The 20,482-nt window shown below is 35.1% G+C and overlaps 1 protein-coding gene across 4 annotated transcripts; it reads right to left on the minus strand.

The window, feature by feature from the left end:
- Positions 1-13: 13 nt before the first annotated feature.
- cyp7a1b (cytochrome P450, family 7, subfamily A, polypeptide 1b) lies at positions 14-17,629 on the minus strand. Of its 4 annotated transcripts, XR_012382732.1 has the most exons (7): positions 17,496-17,629; positions 14,582-14,822; positions 7,133-7,728; positions 5,659-5,783; positions 4,137-4,330; positions 3,200-4,049; positions 24-1,285 (listed from the first exon to the last, which is right to left on the minus strand). XR_012382732.1 is itself a non-coding variant. In XM_682404.8 (6 exons), the coding sequence occupies exons 1-6, from the start codon at positions 17,573-17,575 to the stop codon at positions 959-961; spliced, it is 1,548 nt and encodes a 515-aa protein (XP_687496.2). In that variant the 5' UTR covers positions 17,576-17,629; the 3' UTR covers positions 14-958. The 4 variants fall into 4 exon arrangements, 1 of the variants encoding a protein (XP_687496.2); XM_682404.8 differs by lacking the exon at positions 4,137-4,330 and having other exon boundaries at positions 14-1,285; positions 3,200-3,378; XR_012382731.1 differs by having other exon boundaries at positions 70-1,285; positions 3,200-4,330.
- Between the last annotated feature and the right edge of the window lie 2,853 nt (positions 17,630-20,482).

Genomic DNA, 20,482 nt, shown 5'->3' on the forward strand with positions numbered 1-20,482 from the left:
ATGTCTCATGTCTAGGGTTGTTTCAGTGCATTTTATTGACGCATTTCTAAAAATAGTTTGCAGCGATAGAAAAGAGAAAATGCCTACACTGTTTATTTTCCTTATTTTACAAAAGCACAGTTGTAAATTGTTGTTATTGTGAGCGTACACAAAAGAAGTAGACACCTGACTTATTGGATTGATGTATTGCTCTTATCTGTATGATCAAAACTGAAAGTATAATTTTAGTTTTTTTCTGCGTTATTAGGAGAAGACACCCTAAAACGCGTGGGCCTTCTTGGTTGGTTGCTGACCCCAGAGGGTTAATGGAAAATGTAACTGACTCAGATATTTTCCAAAAAAATTTTATTTAGTTGCTTTCAGGCAGTATATTGTTGTGTAACTGAATTATTAGGCCCATTTAAGCAAAATGTGTAATAAAATAATTTTGGTTATAAAAGAAAGTCTTGTAGAAACAACCAATTGAATCACTATTTAAAATAGAAAAGATTTCCATTCCACTTTTTATCTATAGGCAATAATATCATGGTCCATGTGTATAATTGATGTCAGAATTATTAGCCTTCCTGAATTACTAGCCCTCCTCAAATTCTGCTTAATGGAAAGAATAGTTTTTCATTAGCCATAATGACAGTATATAATAATTGACAAGATAATTTCAAGATACTCTGCAATTTAAAGGCTTAACTAGATTAATTAGGCAGGTTAGCATTCACGACCCCTACACTGAGCATGATTTCCGTGAACCCCCACTGGCATAATAGTGGTTAAGTAAAAATATTGCTTAAGGGGGCTAATAATATTGACCTTAAAATGTTATTATTTTTATTAATAGCAGCTTATATTCTACCTAAAATAAAACAAATAAAACTTTATCCAGGAGAAAAATTATTATGGTAAACACTGTGAAAATATCCTTGCTTTGCTAAACATAATTTGGTAACTATATGATCTTCTTTCATTTTGTATCTTTATGCTCATTCCCTGGTGTTCGCTGTTTTTTTCTGAATCTTAGAAGAACATCTTGTGAGGGTGGCATTATACCCAGGCCTGCACGGGCACTGTCTTGAACCACGGGGACATCAGGGTCCCGGAGCTGCAGATCATAATGCCAGAGTGTCAATGCCAGGAACAGTTTAATCTCATAGACTGCGAAGAAACGGCCAGGGCACTCGCTAGCACCAGAACCAAACGGCATCAAAAAATTCCTTAGTCGTCGGCCAGATTTGAAGAAATTAGTCTTTGGTTGATCATTCTCATCCAGAAAGCGGTTGTATTTGAACTCCTAGGAAACAGAAGAACATTGTATTTGCAAGTTAAAGAATTAGTTTGGCTCTAAAATGTAAATGCTCTTATTAAATTGCTACACAAGTGTCCTTGGAGCTTTGTATGATTACAACTGAAACACATTAAATGTTTTGACAATGTTTCTTTTTAAATATCTCAGAGGGTAGGCGCAGTGGGTAGCACAATCGCCTTACAGCAAAAAGGTTGTTGATTCGAGCCTCCGCTGGGTCAGTTGGCATTTCTGTGTGGAGTTTGCATGTTCTCCCTGTGTTGGCGTGGGTTTCCTCCGGGTGTTCTGGTTTCCCCCACAAGTCCAAACACATGTGGTATTGGTGAATTGGGTAAGCTAAATTGTCCGTAGTGTATGTGTGTGGATGAGAGTGTATGGATCTCAGTGATGGGTTGTGGCTGGAAGGGCATCCGCTGCGTAAAACATGCTGGATAAGCTTGTGGTTCATTCTGCTGTGGTGATCCCAGATTAATAAAGGGACTAAGCCGAAAAGAAAATAAATGAATGAATGAATAAATGAACACCTCAGGCCTGTAGCTGTTTACTGGGGGTCAAAGAGCTCTCTGATTTCAACTAAAAGGTATTAATTTTTGTTTTAAAGATGAACAAATGTCTCAGGCAATTGGGATGACATGAAATAACCATTAAAATCCATGGCATATCAGATTTACTGCTGTTTAAAACGTACTGTTCAGTGCAAAACAAATCATTTTCATACGTCCATGCAATTAACCTTTTTAACAGACTGAAAAGTAATACATATTAAATGTATATATTGAGAACGCAAGAATGGATTTATTTAAAAGGTAGGTTATTGACAAAACGATGGTAGAACTTGTTTTGTATGAAACTACAGAAGAGACAAGCTATAAATAGGACAATTATCAACAATGTTTTTTTTATAAAGAGAGAGAGAGATGCTACTGGTCTAAATTGATTCAATGATTTATGCTAAACTAAGCTAAAAGCGCTCCACCACATATGCACATCGACTGAATGGATTATAAAATGGTAAAACTTAACTGTTTAACTCTGTGGGAGCCAATTTCATTCATTTATTTTCCTTTGGCTTAAGCATTTATTTTATCAGGGGTCACCACATCGAAATGAACCGCCAACTATTCCAGCATATGTTTTATGCAGCAGATGCCCTTCCAGCCACAACCCAGTAGAAACACTGACAAATTCTTGCATACACACAAACATTTAATATGGCTAATTAAGTTTACCCAATTCACCTATAGGCGACGCAGTGGCGCAGAAGGTAGTGCTGTTGCCTTACTGCAAGAAGGTCGCTGGTTCAAGCCTCGGCTGGGTCAGTTGGCGTTTCTGTGTGAAGTTTGCATGGTCTCCCTGCATTCGCGTGGGTTTCCTCTGGGTGCTCCGGTTATTCCCCACAGTCCAAAGACATGTGGTACAGGTAAATTGGGTAGGCTAAATTGTCCGTAGTGTATGAGAGTGAATGAGTGAGTATGGATGTTTTCCACAGATGGGTTGCAGCTGGAATGGCATCCGCTGTGTAAAACATGTGCTGGATAAGTTGGCGGTTAATTTCGCTGTGGTGACTCAGGATTAATAAAGGGACTAAGCCGAAAAGAAAATGAATGAATGAATGAATTTACCTATAGCGCATGTCTTTGGACTTGTAGGGGAAACTGGAGCACCTGGAGGAAACCAATACCAACACGGGGAGAACATGCAAACTCCACACAGAAATGTTAACTAGCCCTGCCGGGACTCAAACCGGCGACCTTCATTCTGTGAGGCAGCAGTGCTAACCACTGAGACACCATGCCACCATACAAAAATTTACATTTTGAAAGGGTACCACTGCAATGACAGCTTTTGTATCTTTATTTCTGAGAGTGAACAACAGAAATGGACACAAGTTTGTACACCTACTGTGGGGTTGGGGTAGATTTCAGGATCCAAGTGTAAGAGCTGAGGGTAGAGAGCAATGTAATCTCCTTTTCTTATAGCAGCTGTTTGATCGGACTCCAGTGTCAGAGTGAAGTCATCACTGGCAACACGTATCATCATGGAGGCACTAGACAGACGGAGAGCTTCCTCTATAATACTTTCTGAAAAAGTAGAAACATCACTTAGATATTACATGAACAATTAATTAAAATAATAATAAATGAAAACATTTTAAAACTAAAAACAAAAGTACATAAGCTAATTCTCTAATAAACATTAGACTAGATTACAAAAGAAAAAATGCTGTTGCTTATAATTAAACATACAACAAGAAGTGTCTTATTCTTTATCTAATATCACTGTTATTTAGCTTGAGAAACCAAAGGTTAATTTTGGTATTTTTGTTGAATCAAATTTAAAATCATCAGTTAAATATCATTCAGTTTCCCTGAATAATAAAGAGTCTTAATGGAGCCATCAATGTAAATAAATGACTTATTATTGACAGCTTGTTTCATTACTGAATAAACCAGCACTGATAAACAAATTGTGTGAATGATTTAGTGACTCATTCATAGAGTCACACCAATGCAACCACCAATTAACCACCCAGCCCTAGATGTGTTCATGTGTAATTATAGTGCATAAATACAAGATTTCATCTAGTAAAATAGCGTTACATATACTTTTAGAACGCATAATTACAACTTGTGAACAGGGACTTTTCTGAAAGCTACGACCTGTACCATGTGACAACTGCACATCATGTAGAACCAGAGAAAAATAGTGGCACTTCTATTAGTAAAATGTAATCTTTTGCCAGTGTAGATATCTGTATAAAAAAGTAATGTGGACATAAACAATAGACATATAGCAGTTTTAAATAAAAACGATAAAATTATGGTAATTATGACCTCACCTGAACTTGGCATGGCAGTAGATTAGATTGTTCATGTGTATTTATATAGGGCTAAAGCAAAACTCTGCAGAATAATTTCTTCAAGACTGAACTTGCCTGCCCATGATGTTTAGTGATTTATGTCTCAGATGTACTGCTATTAGGTCATTCTTGGTAAGTATGGTTTGAATGCAGAACAGGTCTCGGCTGGGGACCTGATCAAAATCACATGAGAAGATTTTCAGGAAAAAAAAAGTTTATTTGGTTACAAAGCTACGCTGGCAGAATACTAGCTGTAAAGAAATAAAGATGACCAGCAGTTATGTTTACAGGGTTTCTGCAGGATCGTAAAAAACTTAAAATGTAGTAAATCTGAAAATCCAAATTTAAGGCCTTAAAAAGTCTTAAATTTACAAAACAATTTGTATTGTAGGCCTTAAATCTCTTTTTAAACAGGTCTTAATTTTCCTTAGTTCATGTATTAGTACCCAATTTGGGCAAAACCCATCCAATCACCAACAGGCCATCTCAATAAAACTTGAAACTTTTTATTTAAAAAGGTAATTTTATAATTAAAATTAGAATTATGGTTTCATTATTTTCCTTACAGTAAGATTTGTTTAAAAGTTCTCCATGTATTTACTGCTGAGGACACTGACCTGGACAGACTGTTGTGCATAGATTTAGTTTATTATAGTTTCTAAAACTTTTAAAACATTTTTTTATTCTTTTTATATTAAAGAAAGTTTATGTTGGAAAAAGTAGGGCTTGCTTTTTTATTTACACAATATTTAACATTTTCTGCTAAGAAATAAAATAAAAAATATTGTAATTGTTTATTATTAAAGAATTGTTGTATTATTAAATGTATTTAATAATAATTTATTTTTTAATAGGTCTAGTAAAAATCTTTTCCATCTGGGTCATTCAAAAAATTCCTTAGCCTTTATCCCTTTATGAGTGTAAAATTTCATTTATAATAGTCTTAAAAATGTCTTTAAAAGTCTAACATTTAACTCAGTGGATATGTGGTTATGATTTACTCTACAGTACTTTTTATCTTTATTTGTGGTCTGAAGATGTGGTTCTGAATTAGTGTCAGATGTGGTTTTTCAAGACCTCTATCAGTTTTTTTTTATCCTCAAACTGCTCCTGTGTGTGCTAAAGGCAACCCTTAAGGAATATTTCTTCCTGTTATGTATAATTGTAAACAAAATGTGTATGTTATTTAAAGTTTTTGCTGAAGCAAATGATCAGACTTAATTGAAGATAACCAAAACTATTGTTTTTAAGTTGATTAAAGTTTTTTAGTGTGCGCTAGCAAAATAAAAATTCAGTTGAGAATGCTTTGGGTATTTATATTTAACTGTGAATTGCCTGAACTTCCTCATGGGCATGGTGCTGGAACGAACATACCTTGAGTAATCATAATGTGGATTAGTCCAGGATAAAACGGGAGTTCAGGATAAAACATAATTTAAACATGCTTTCAGGAATACCCCTAAAACACTGTTGGAAAACATTGATCTAAAAAATCACCTACCTAATACAGTCATAGAGTCCAACTGATCTTTAGAAAGGTAGACTGTTTGATCCTTGTTGTTTAATGATTGACCCAACAGAACCCTGTTGACTTCTGTGCGTGCAGCAGTGAAAGCGTCGACAGATCTAAAGGTCAATAAACATAAGTATATATACATGTACACACATATACACTTCAATTTACATTGCATTCATGTGCTCTGTGGTCGTAAACAGACAAGTCTATATACATAAATTATATATATATATAAATATATACAGTATGTATATAATATGTATATGTATATAATTTATGTGTTGAATATTTGAAGAAACAATACAAATTTTGAATTTTGGACATCCTACTTTCAAGATAGCATAATTAAATCTGGTATGAATTCCACATGTGCAAAACTCCTGATGGCTCAAAATGTTAAATTGTATAATCTGAGATGATTTTCAATACAATTATCAATATGCAAAAAAAAAAAAAAACAATGGTCAATCAAACATTCAGAAGGACAGCATAGTCTATAAAATGAGCACGATTTTTAGTTTACTTCATAGATCCTATGGTGAAACTATCAACTTCAAAGCAATGGAGCCACCAGTTGCCAGTTTAATGAAGGGAGCAGCATGACTATATTTTTTGAAAATTATATTAAATTAACCTTTAATCTTAAAAACGAAATTGAAAATTGCAGATGTCTACATGTTGACCTGGTTTTGAATAAACATGTCATCCATGTACAGTAAAAATAATAGTCAAAAGATCTTCAAAGATGACGAAGTAATTAACTTCAAATGTTTAAATGGAAGGGACCAATTACAGAGCCCTGTGTGACACCCGTACAGACAGGACCAACCTCCAATCTATAAGCATATTAAAGAGGTGGTCCGTAGCATATTTTTAAGGCTTGGTTGTGTTTATAAGATGCAAAGCAATGTGTGCTCATGCTTCATTTTTGAAAAGTCACGTTATTTTTTCATATACCTTATAAATGATTATATACTGCTACTGTCATGTTTTCTAGTTCCACTGAAAGCCCGCCCCCAAGAGGCTCTGATTGGTCAGCAAACATAATATGCTGTTTTTCGCTGATCTGCTCTACATCACCAGTAAAAGCGACATGTGCCTACAAGCATGCGCTTTTGCGCTGTGTAAATACTGTCAGAGTAGCTGTTATATCAGTTTGTGCCTGAATTAGACACAATATGATACAGAGGACACAGCTGAACCTCATGCCTGCTCTCTAAAATAAAATCTGACAAGTGTCTTTCACATATATCCAGTATCCACAAAAGTTTTTAGACAGCTTTATCTTTCTACATATGGATGCTACTAAATCTATGTTCTATTAGTCGCTAATAACAATTTTTGCTGTCAGTGATAAACACATTTCATAGAGAGTAATGCTGTTACATAATTTGATGTACATTTTGACATTGATTCACTGTCTACATTAATTATGTATCTATATGATGTGCCAACTTACTTCAGTGTGTAGTACAGGCTCCAGAAGGCTGCTGGCAGAGTATTAGCCTGTGATGCCCATAGCATGCACACGTGTGTTCGCGCTTTTCCAGTTTCGTCCAAAAGCATGCGGTCAAATATGTCCATTCTGCGCTGAATCAGATCTGAAATACATTTCCGCCGATGAAGTTCATCATGAAGTAGCTCCTCTGCTAAGGCTTCCCTTGCTCGCCATGCTTTTGTACACAGACCAATGGGAACTCCTGCAGCCAGTAGAGGGAATGCATGATCAAACACCAAAAAGTCTTGTGTTGCTTTTGGCATGGATATTCTGTTTCCTGACATGCCATGGTCCTGAAGAAATCCTATGTCTTCCTTTCCAAACAGAGTGAGAAAGCCTGCCTCAAACATGATGCGGTTGGTGAAACTCTGAAGACCTTCTTCAAGCCAGTCATGTTCATGAGGTAAACATCGCTCTAAAACTGTCTGCAGGTTGCACAACATGGACTGGGTTAAATGCTGCAGCGACGGACCTTGAAGTGTCTGTCGGAAAATGCTGTGAATTTCTCTGTAATTTCCACTCAACTGGGGAGAGTTGAAGTCAGCATGTCCAAAGACCTTAGATAGATAGACAGATTATTATAACACATACAAAAAAAATGGGTAAAACAATTAAAAGTATACATTTCATATGATATACTCTAACGATCAAAATCTTAAGGCCAGGGAAACAACTACAAGTATTCACATTTTGAGTGTTGGGGAGTAACTAGTTACATGTAACGCCGTTACGTAATTTAATTACAAAATAAAAGTAACAGTAATTAGTTACAATTACTAAGAAAAATATGTAATTAAATTACAGTTACTTTTGAAAATGTTAAAAATTACAAATGGGGTTACATCTAATATTTTTCTTTAAATCTCTGTGATATGTTGAATAATATTAATCTATTGCTTTGCCTGTTTTTGATATGCTTGATGGCTTCTGCTAAGGCCATTTATTCAAGCGCTGATGATTTTGATTTGCGGCGCAACCACGGGCGTAAATCCCGGGGGGAACATGTTCATTGTCCTCCTCACCAAATAAAATATATAAATATATATATATAAACACACTCTCGATTTTGAAAAATATATGTGTGTATACCTAAAATAACTGTCTAAGTAGAAAAAAAACGCATTTATTATTTAAAATGCATTTATAAAGAGTTCACCCCCGCTTCCTCATAGTGGTTTGATCCACCTACTCCTCAAGTACACGCAGCCTGTCACACACAGTCACAGACAGACGCAGAAGTTAGGTGTGTGGCTACAGGTCAATGTTGAATTTGAGTAAGTATGGTGTATTAATCACATTAAATAAATCGATTCTCTTCAAAGTTAATGCAGAATCATTTATAAATTAGTAGCGGCAAAAATGCAGATTACCGATGTCCATGAATCTGCTGTATTAGCGGTTAAAATTACTCATGTAGTTAACGTATGCTTGTTTAGCTTGTTGCATACGTTAGTGGCGCACTGCAAAATAATACGCCAAAGTGCATTGTTTCATTTGTGACGACTTGGCCTAATGTTAACTTTACATTAACGGCCACAATTATTGTATATCATATTGTTTATCTGTGGATTTGCTAAATGAGCACTGTGATACGTCCAAACTAGCCCCACTTTAATTTTTTGTATAATCAATTTCAGTTCTGTTCTTAGGTGACTAAATTAATTTAAAATATAAAATGTCCTTGTTTTTATTGTTGTGATGATTTTTATGATAGTTTTTCATTCTTAATGTAAAGCACTTTGAATTAGCATTGTATATAAAATGTGCTACAGAATAAACTTGCATTGCAGTCATGGACTAGATAAAATGATTGAGGTAAAGTTGGTTTTATATTCGCACATTCATTCAGTGACAGCTCCATACATTGTTTACCATGGTACTTTGAATATTTGAACTGAAATCTCATGCAAGTTTGACTTCAAAACTACATTAATAATAATAATACATTTTATTTGTATAGCACTTTTCCTACATACATGGAACTCAAGGCACTTCACAAACAACAAACAGGCATTGTAAAATAAACCAAATACAAAAAAATGTATATTAGACAATTAAAGCAAAATATATACTCAGATAAAAGCATACATGTACACGCATATATGCATACATCTACACAATCACACACAATATTCTTTACATACATGCACACACACCATACATGCATATGTACATAAACCTACACGATATAGATAAATTGCATAAACTTCACAAACTTATATTCATACGCAATTTTAAAAAGGTGCTTCTTAAGCTTTTTAAAAATAAATTCTGAGGGATTCTTTTACTTAATTTGGGAGACATCGCATCAGATTTACAAAGTGAAATTCTTAAAGTCGAGTGCTAGAAGAGCGTAGCAAACGGTTTGGATTATATTTTGATAGGCAGTCAGAAAAGTATGAAAGGTGTCATGTTGTGTAGTGCCTTATAAACTAATAAAAGAATCCTAAAATTTATTCTATTATTGCTGCTGTGATATGTTCTTGTGTCTTCAATTTCATTAAAACTCTGGCTGCTGTATTTTGTATCAGTTGCAACGTCTTTATAGAACCTTTAGGTAAACCAATATAATATAACACTAACTGTAAACAATGCTGTACTTTGATGGTTGTTGGCTGCTAATATAATTTTACTATTTAGAATTTTCAATGAATACTCTTCTGAGGTAATATTATGAGAGACTGAATGTGCAAATATAAAACCAACTTTACCTCAATGATAAAATGACAGAGAAAAGGAAAATGGACATAAGATAATTTTTCAGTGCAGCAAAACTCCAAGTACAAAAAGTTCACATATTAAGCAATTTGGCTTTCAGAATGAGTGCTTATGAAAATACTAATGTCACATTATCAATCACAGGCAGAGGAGAAAGAACTGATTGAGGGTCAGGCAGAGCAGGGTCAGTCAGATGTATAGTGTCAGGTAAGGGTGTTGTGCTTTATTGAAGGGATAATGACAATTCTTTTAGGGGTGAACAATTGTTTAAAATGTTTTCTGAGTTGTGGCTGTTTAGCAGATGAACCTCACAGGCTCGCCAATTTACAATATGATCTATCAATTTAACAAGTGTAATGTAAACCAGTTAGTTATTATGAGTATGGAAAATGTCTTTTCCTGCATTTGTTCGGCTTCAGGAGTCAGTCTGTTGACTGTAAACAACACAACAAACAATGCAATAAATAGTTTTCAAGAAAAATTTGCTTTGTCATTGAACCTGAGAAAAACTTTGAAAATAACCATAATGATGTAGTCTCCATGCTGTAATATGAACAATAAAACCATTTTTAACTGCGGAAACATATAAGTACAATTTGGCTGTATTATTTGTGTCCCCTTCAAAAAATCTTTAAAAAATTGCTCATAAGAAATGTTATATTTATTGTCCCCCCTACTGTTAAATCAAATTATGGCCATGGGCGCACCATGTCTAATCCTCCTTGCCACTGAAAAGCATGAGGAAGCATCTGCAGGTATGTAAGCTAGCGTTTCTTTGTTTTATAAAAGCAAATGTTTTTGTAGTTATCGTGAGTGTACATAAATAAAAACAGACCCTTTCATTTCTAATGATATATTATGATTTATAAAGTTATCGATTTGTGAATTTCAGGGCACCAGCAGACTCCTCTGGCCAAAGTGATGTTATCACATTACCAGTGTAGCTAGCTTAACTACATTTCTCAGTAGCGTGACGGTAGCGTCGCTAAAAAAATCAAATAGCTTTTCACAGTAGCGAAGCTATTTTATTAGTGAAGTAGCGCAGTAGTGTCCACACAAGCTACACTTACAGATCGCGGATCAATAGTGTTTTAAATGTGTAACACCTGGTTTAATTGGATTTTTTTGTTTTTGCTGTTATGTACTATAATTTATTCCTGTTTGGTACAGCATATTATTCACAGTAAATAATTTAAATTAACAGTTCTGCCTCATATGTTTCATTGGCAGTTTTATTGATCACTAAGATGTGATTGATTTGGATTTAAGTGGCTTCGATTTAAAAATGAAAATTTCAAAAATTAGATGTATTTTTTTATTGCAAATGCCACATAAATCACCTGCACAACTAACTAACATTGTGATTTTGTAACAACAGTAAACATGTTTTTGTGATAAGGTCTGGTTTTGTGGTGGCTCTACTTTAAATTTAAATAAATTAAATAAATTTTATTTAAGTGATGAAAGCTTTTGAGACTCTAACAGTAAACAGAGCTACTGTAAGCTCACTCCTGCTCTGTATAAATGGTTGAAAATTATTTAGTTGAAAATGTTTATTAGAAAATTAAAAGTAATCAAAAAGTAATCAAATGTAATTAGTTACTTTACTTTTATAAAGTAATCGAAAATTACAGTAACCTATTACATTTTAAATAGGGTAATTTGTAATCTGTAATCTATTACATTTCCAAAGTAACCTTCCCAACACTGCACATTTTGCACTGATGGATTGTAACCAGGTTGTAAGGGCTGCTTCAAAAGGCCAAAAGTAGAAACCGGAGCAAGTGATAAAAACAAAGCGCAGGCAATGTACTATAAAAACTGAATGTGTATTAAAACAGCTCTTCATCAACTGATCTATAGTTTAAAACCACAGACCAATAAAAGCCACAGCAGAACTAAAAGTGTCAAAAATAGATTCATTGTGAGTAGTTCCACCATCCTGGTTGATTACTTTGTTACATTGCATTCAAGACTTTTTCTTGCAGATGTGGTTTTACGGTTATTGGAATGATGTCAGCATCAGAAAGGGCCTTATTCTGGGTTGATATTTGGTCTTGATGGACAGCCCATCTCCTCCGGCTCGGTGAGGGTGAATCTTTTTAAGGGTCAACCACTTGACGTTTTTGTCCTATAACTGTCACAATTCAATTCAATTCAATTCAGCTTTATTTGTATAGCGCTTTTACAATGTAGATTGTGTCAAAGCAGCTTCACATAAATGGTCATAGTAACTGGAACAGTGTGGTTCAGGTTTTAGTGTTTAAGTTCAGTTCAGTTCAGTTTAGCTCAGTTCAGTGTGATTTAATCATTACTGAGAGTTCAAACACTGAAGAGCAAATTCATCGATGCGTAGCTCTACCAATCCTGAACCATGCGAGGCAGTGGCGACAGCGGAGAGGGAAAAAAAACTTCACCTGATGGGATCTTTTTAGAAATGTAAAATGACTGTCTTACTGCTTTTAAAGTTGACAGCAATGGTGTGTTGTGAGAAGCTTGCTTGTGCAGATCAGCAATCCTGCCACATTCAATAAGAGACATTCTTTTTGCCTTTGTCCTCATGAGGTCATGCCTTTGTGAATGCATGAAGGACAATGACATGAAAGCCATATTTTGTGCTAAGATCTTTACTTTTTAAAGATAAGGTCTTAAACTGTTGATCAAATTCATTCTTCGTCACTGGCTTCAGTTTCTTCTTTTGGCATTTTGAAGTAGTATTAATAACCTGGTTACCAGGGTCTGAGTTAGTGATTTGAGGGCCTTAAGTAAATCCAGATGTGGGGCTCAAAATTTGAAACTTAAAATTTTTTTTCACTGTAGAAATGTTTTTTTTTTTGTAAATAATTTTATTTAAAGCAATATTTAATATTTAAATGAACCTATATCTTCTTAATATACAATTAAATGCAATAAATTCACAAATGAATAAAACAAGTTCACTAACTATGTACAGTTAATTAGCCATTTTTGTGTTTAGATTTTAGTATTGTCAGTATTAATGGCCACTGTACTAGGTACAATGGCCAAAAGGGTACCAAAAAGGGAACCGTACCATACCACTTTTTGGGTACCCTTTGCAAAGGGTACCTAGCACGACAAAATGGTACCAAAACACGAAGCTAGACCAGCAGCTGAACACTATTGGTTTACAGAGATACGTCACTCGCTTGTGGATAAGCAGGAGAATGAAAACAAAGGAACCACCATTTTTAAAAACACAGCAGAGACATTACATTGTTATAATATATACATATATAATAACAAGACATGGTTGACCAGAGCTCAGACAAACCTTGTCGTTGTCTTGATGAACAGCCACAAAGCTAAGAAATAAGGCCTAAATGTATGCTGTGTGTAGTTTTTCTGTAATTGGTAACATATAGGAGACTGTAAGGGCCATATATGTGACATTTATTTATTGTTACAGTAGGCTATTTCGTACTCTTGTTAATCTGCAGGTATAATCAAATCATGTTCATAGAAAGGTTAGTAATGAACATTTATACACACGTATTTATGTATATACAGGATCTGTGTTGTGAGAAGTGCTTCTCATATGATATGTGAACAACCCCTAAAGCTTTACTCTGACCTCTCCTTAAGCGAAAATGACACTGTCTGAAACTTTTTGTCATACACCACACCCACAAAATTGGTACCAACTTTGGCCGTGGAAACACAAGCCTGATAAAGGTGACCCATACCGTACTGTATCACTCATGGCCCGTTTCCACTGTGGAAACGGGCCATAAGCGGCTACTTACTTGCAGGTTACAATCCACCAATGAAACATTTTAAAACTGTTTTTCACATGGTCTTAAGATTTAGATCAGGAGTGTATTTGTTTATGCATTTCATTTAAAATGAGTAACAGATATTTGCACAAAGATGGTTGACACCACAGAGTTTGATCTGACATTGATTAAATTGTCCCACTATTGTGATGTGCTATTCCAAATGCCAAAAAAACGATTTAGTGGAGTAATTAGGTTCAAATTAGTGGATTGAAAATCTCTTATTGAGTATGAGTTCCTCATATGCTTTCAGTCATCTTGATTTCTTGTTAATTTCCTGTAAGTATGAGTATAAAACCCTTTACAGTTTTGAACGATGTCTTACTCTTGTCAGTATTACTATCCTCAAATATTTTATTAATGTAGTGATATCTGTGAAATGCTTAGGGTCAGCTAGATATTACTGTGGCATTCACACTGTGTTGGGAAAATTAAGAGGTTTCAGTGGCTTCTGAATGCATTTGAGGGAATTGCCCGTACCATTCTCTCAGTGAGATACTGAGTGATCGAAAGAGAACACATGGTTACTTGTGTTACTCAGAGCAAGCTGTCTCACCAAGCTTCCCTTCTAGCACACAGGAAAAATGTGTTCTTTAGAATGTGATTTAAGTGAATCAAAGCGGTATCTAGGGATGGGCTTTTTATGATGATCTCCAATTGGTCTGTCCTTCCAACAGGTGTGCTATAGGTGCTTCCTTAGTCTGTCACACCCAGAGAACCACAGCTACATAATTAACTTCACATTTCCTTAAAATTTTCCCAGACGAGCTTTCAAAACAGAAACAACAAGAACAGATCTGTTGGCTGGAACAGCTTAACATGCAAATAAGAGCCTCAGATACAGTTTAAGTCTCTTTAGCCAAGCTTGTTTCTCCAAACTTCAAATAATGTCACTTACCCGTTGGGAAAAATTAATAGCAAACTTCTGAAAATCAAGGTTTTTCCCCTGCCGGACAACAGACGAGAATGAAAAGGGGTCTGTGACAAAGGTAAAGTACTTCCCAGCAATCAAACATGTGAAAACATTCCCATGTTTTTTCTGAGTCTCTGTTAAAAAGCCTAAAGGATTGGAGACATAATCCTTTGTGACACCAATGAAAGGCAGCCAGCCAGTCACCAGCGGAGGCTCCCCCGGTTTCCTGCAAACAAACACAGTAATAATGAGCATGGTCAGATTAAAAATCTCATACAGGACAATTTAGGACAATTTAAAAAATGTATAAGACGCCACGGTGGCTCAGTGGTTAGCACTGTGGCCTCACAGCAAGAAGGTCACTGGTTCGAGTCCTGGCTGGGTCAGTTGGTATTTCTGTGTTTGCATGTTCTCCCTGTGTTCGCGAGGGTTTCCTTCAGGTGCTCCAGTTTTCCCTGCAGTCCAAAGACATGTGCTACAGACGAATTTGGGTGAAGAAAATTGGCAGTGGTGTATATGAGTGTGTGTGACTGTGAGAGTGTATGGGTGTTTCCCAGTGCTGGGTTGTGGCTGAAAGGGTATCCACAGCATAAAACATTTGCTAGATAAGTTGGCGGTTCATTCCACTGTGGTGACCCTTAATAAATAAGGGACTGAGCTGAACGAAAATGAATGAATTAATAAATGTATAAACGACAGTCTGAGGAATGGACAAGACTGAATCCAGATCTTACAAAGGCGAGTGTTTTTTGTTTTGTTTTGTTTTTTGCTTTGTTTTTGAGAACATGCTGTTTGTGCAGTCTGCATTGTTAAATAGCAGAAAAAAATAATTAGATGTCGCTGACTTATTTTTTTTAAAGGTAAGTGCACTGTGAAAAAACTAAGTTGGCTCAGCTTAAATATATTTAAGGCAACAAACTTCAAAATGGGCGACAAGGTGGTGCAGTGAGTAGAACAATCACCTCACAGCAAGAAGGTCACAGGAGTTTGCATTTTCTCCTCATGTTCACTTGGGTTTCCCCCACAAGTCCAAAGACATGCGGTATTGGTGAATTGGATAAGCTAAATTGTCTGTAATGTATGTTTGTGATTGAGTGTGTACGGGTGTCTCCCATTGATGGGTTGCAGCTGGAGGGCCTCTGTGTATAACATGTGCTGGATAAGTTGGCGGTTCATTCCGCTGTGGCGACCTAGGATTAATAAAGGGACAAAGCCAAAAAGAAAATAAATGAATGAATGAAACTTCAGGACATTTTTGAGTTTTGAGCTCAAATTTTAACCCAATTACTGTACATGACTCGATTTAAGTTTTTATTTCATTCATTAATTTTCTTTTCAGCTTACTTTCTTTTTTTAATTCAGGGTTGCCACAACTAAATGAACCGCCAACTTATCCAGCACATGTTCCACGCAGCGGATGCCCTTCCAGCTACAACCTATCCATACACATCCATACACATTTATTCATGCTCATACACTACGGACATTTAGCATACCCAATTCACCTGTACCGCATGTCTTTGGACAGTGGGGGAAACTGGAGCAGCCGGAGGAAACCCACGCGAACGCAGAGAGAACATGCAAACTCCACATACTGTAGAAACACCATATTAGTACCTGAAAAGTACAAAAGTGTTCCTATTAAAATTTTGTAGGTACTAATATATTATTTTAAGGTACCAATATGGAGTCTTCAAGTACAAATGTGTACCTTTTGAAAAGGTACCACCCCAGTGACAGCTCGTGTACCTTTGTTTCTAAGAGTGTAGGCTAAATTGTCCGTAGTGTATGTGTGTGAATGAGAGTGTACGGATGTTTCCCAGAGATGGGTTGCAGCTGGAAGGACATCCTGCATAAAACGTGCTGGATAAATTGTCGATTCATTCTGCTCTGACAACCCGGATTAATCAAGGGACTAAGCCGAAAAGAAAATGAAAGAATGAATGAATATATTATAGTGTGTGTATGTGTGTGTCTGTGTAAGTGTTTTTGTGACATATCAGGACACAAATCTGTATAATGACATAGGAATGACACAGGTATTACAAAAAGGAGGTGAAATATGAGGACATTGGTGACGTCTTCGTTTCTCAAAAGGCTTATAAATCCCACAGGATGAGTTTAATCAGAGAGGAAAGCTGTACACAGTCTCTTGTGATGGTTGGGTTTAGGGATAGGGTAGGGTGAGGACAAAACAATATACGGTTTGGACAGTATAAAATGAATAGAAAACTTTGTAATGTACCCACTTTTCACAAAAACAAAAAACAGTTTCATTAAATAAATATATTTATTAAAACGAGATTCTGATCATTAAACATCTTTAGGAATAGATAGATAATTCATTTAAATTCAAACAAATTGTTGTAAAAAAAAAACATTACAAACAAAAAATATTTGTCTCGACTTTTCCTGTTTACTAAATTTTGTTTAATATTTATGCCCAGCATATTACAGTAAAGTGTGTACTAATTTTGGGGAGTTTTACCATTAGATTACTTCCAGTTTTGGCTTTAAAATTGTAATATATATGCACAAATATAATATTGTTAAGCATCCTATAAAGAACATACATTTAAAAGAGAGATCTATGAGAGGTGTACTCATTTATGTGGAGCATTGTATGTATATATGAATATTAAAACGATTGAAATAAAATAACATTTGAATTACAATACAAAGTACACTAAAATACTTTTCAAAACAATGTTAAAACTAAAATTCACCAGGGATCTACTGTATATACTACATACATGATAGTTTCCATGTAACTAACATTAATAATTGTTATATACGTGTACTACGTGCCGTTATAAGAGATCTGCACTATAGTTATTAAAATGAAAATGAGTAAAAATGAATCATAAGAGGCAAGTTAATCACCGAGAGTTCATCTTACCTTTTCCGTGTGTGACCGCATATCCACACAATAAAAAGCGTTAGGAGAATCGCGGCAACGGTGAAAAGAAAGGTAGACATTTCAGACTGTGCACCTACGTGAAGACCTTTTACCAGAACTACTTTTTGATAGCTGTGTGTTTCTGGACCTCGAGCTTCTTAAAGGCTCGCCCCAGAGCGCTTGACGCAACACACTAACTCACGCTTTCGCTATCCAAAGGGATCCTCCGCGCTTCCGGGGAGTTTTCCCACACACAGTAGCCTACATTGCTTATGGTATTTATTTATTTATTTATTTATTTATTGGTATTTTCTTATAGAATTTGGGGATTTACATGACCAAGGATTAGGAACAAAACACGACAAAAACATTTTGCAATATGTAGGAAGCTTCATTTTTTATTATTAAAATATACGTTATAGGTAAACTTTAGACACTTCACGTGAGACTTAAGTTATTTTGTCCACAAAAAAAATTTAACAACATAAAATCTGAAATTACTTGGTTCGTTTCTATTGATTCTATCATTGCACATTTAATGCCCAGAGCCATTTATATTTATTTTTAAGTTATATAATTCAACGCACTATATTAGATTTATTATAAAATAGTACATATTATAAATGTACACTATTATACTAGGACTCAAAAAATCTTCACAATATGCTGTAGCAATCCCGTTGAGTAAGAAGCAGTTTCAGACATTTCCTGAGCGACATTATGAAATAACAGCTGCAAATCTTTGTGAATGTGATACACATATTCTTTTGTGGCTAACTGTAATTAAAATGAATATAAAACTATTTAATATAATAATAAATGCATAAATAAATCCCAACCTCACCAAAGTATAGGTAGATCTCAATCAATTAGAATGTCATTCTAATGTAAAAAGTTGATTAATTTCACTAATTCTATTCAAAATTGAAACTCATAATATATAGATTAATTATGCTGAAATGTATATATTTGAAGTGTTTATTTCTTTTAATTTTGATGATTTTGACTCACAGCTAATGAAATCTAAATATTCAGTATCTCAGACCAAAAAAAAGATTTTAACACAGAAATGTTGTACTGCTGAACATGAACATGTAAAACACTGAATACTTGGTCTGGGCTTTGTTTTTGCATGAATTACTTCATCAATGTGATTTGGCAGGTGATTCATCTATGGCACTGCATGCTGAGGTGTTATGAGCGTCATTGCTCTGAAAAAAAGCCCTTTAGTTGTGCTGAGGTGTTCGGTCTGGTGTCTTGCATCTTTGCAATATCTCATATGCCCTATATGTTTTGGGTCTAGAGTGAGTTTGCTGCCCAATCGACTACAGGCATACAATAGTCCTTAAACCAGGTATTAGTAGTGCTTAGTGTGTGCACATGTGCCACTTTTATAAATATCCACTGTTTACATTTTATGCCATCTTTTTGAGTCTAGTAACAGTGAAGATAAAATGGATACAATTTTTAACATGTTGGTATTTTTTAAAATAAAACTTTGTAATTCATATTTAATATGATCAAATAAATCATAATTGTTGATACCTGTAAATTTACCACAGATTTCTCAATGAATATAGGTCATAAATTTTAATAAAAAAAAAACACACATTTATTAACAAGATATTACAGTTTTTCTCAATTGCTTTGACACATTTTTTAAAACAGACTTAACTCTCTCTAAACTGTAAGGGCAAATCTCAAAACTGCTGGAACTTCAGAACTTTATGGCATGTCTGCGAAATGTAGTTAGTCCCCAAAAACATGTAATTTATGCTTCAAAACCAAGTTATTGTGTCAGAAATTTGGCCAAGGCCACAGAACATTGAGCGTATTTGTTAACAGTTAATGCAGTTCTCACAACAAACAGTACAAACTGCAAAACCCATTTGACAACCAGCAAAAGTGTGTCACTTGCTATCAACTAGGTTTTGCAGTTTGTACTAATTGTTTTGAGAAATGCATTAACTGTTGTGCAAATGTAAATAGTGTTGTAAATGCACTAAAGCTACTGAGAAAAACTGTAATCTACAATTGGTAAATTTCTCGCAGGTGAATTTTGGAGATTGTATTATGTTCACACACTTTAGTTTTTTTTTCTTTGTGCTTTGCAGTGCTCTCTTTTCCTTTCTGTATCACAATTACATGATCTGCCAACAAATTACAGTAGAAAGAGCAAAAATAAATAATTAAAAATCAGACTAATTTTACATCAGAACACCCCTCCAAAGTACACAGTTATATTGACAACATGAGGGTGTCTTATTCATACACAATGACACAAGGACTTGTCATTCTGATGACACCGATCTATCTATTGACACAGAAATTTAGTTTTGAGAGATGAATGAAGGATTTTGAGCAAAAGTTTTGTATGTGTTGTTTTGAAAAGTGAATTTACTGCTGTGCAAATTTCAATTCTGATCTGAGAATTTCAAATCTGATCTGTACCACATCAAGAAAAACAGTAAAAAACAATGTCAATATCACATATTTATGGTGTAAATGTGTGAATGCAAATGTTTGGTAAGTGAATAAACAGTTTAAGTGTGAAGATACACTATGGACAATTTAGCCTACCCAATAATCTTGTGCTGCATGTCCGACTGTGGGGGAAACCGGAGCACCCAGAGGAATTTATATATATAAATATATATGAGCAATATCACACGAGTAGCAGTGCGATATGGCTGTATATCTGCACTGGTGGGAGGCGTGCGTTGGTGCGAGATATACTGCTACGTGTGTGATATTGCATTTATACAACAGTTTGATGGCATAATTGTGTATATAAAAACAAAATCAACAATGGAGAGTCTCAAAAACCCTTTTGTATGAGGAACTACTTTCTTCCGCGTTGGATTCAAATCATAAGCTGACAATTAAACAGCTGAGCAAGCATCTTTTAAAATTTAGATATGTAGTGTCTGCTTTTTGCTGGTTGTATGTGGGCGGAGTAATACACAAAGGGTAAAGAGGCTTTACGG

Source organism: Danio rerio, chromosome 7 (genome assembly GCF_049306965.1).
Source record: "Danio rerio strain Tuebingen ecotype United States chromosome 7, GRCz12tu, whole genome shotgun sequence".
Classification (NCBI taxonomy): Eukaryota; Metazoa; Chordata; class Actinopteri; order Cypriniformes; family Danionidae; genus Danio; species Danio rerio.

Coding starts and splice junctions, on each gene's coding strand:
- cyp7a1b (XM_682404.8), bottom strand. CDS start 17,575: ATGTCTACCTTTCTTTTCACCGTTGCCGCGATTCTCCTAACGCTTTTT. Junction 3,379..5,658: donor GGACTCTATGACTGTATTAG/GTAGGTGATTTT, acceptor CTACTTTTTCAG/AAAGTATTATAGAGGAAGCT. Junction 1,286..3,199: donor AAATCTACCCCAACCCCACA/GTAGGTGTACAA, acceptor TCTGTTTCCTAG/GAGTTCAAATACAACCGCTT.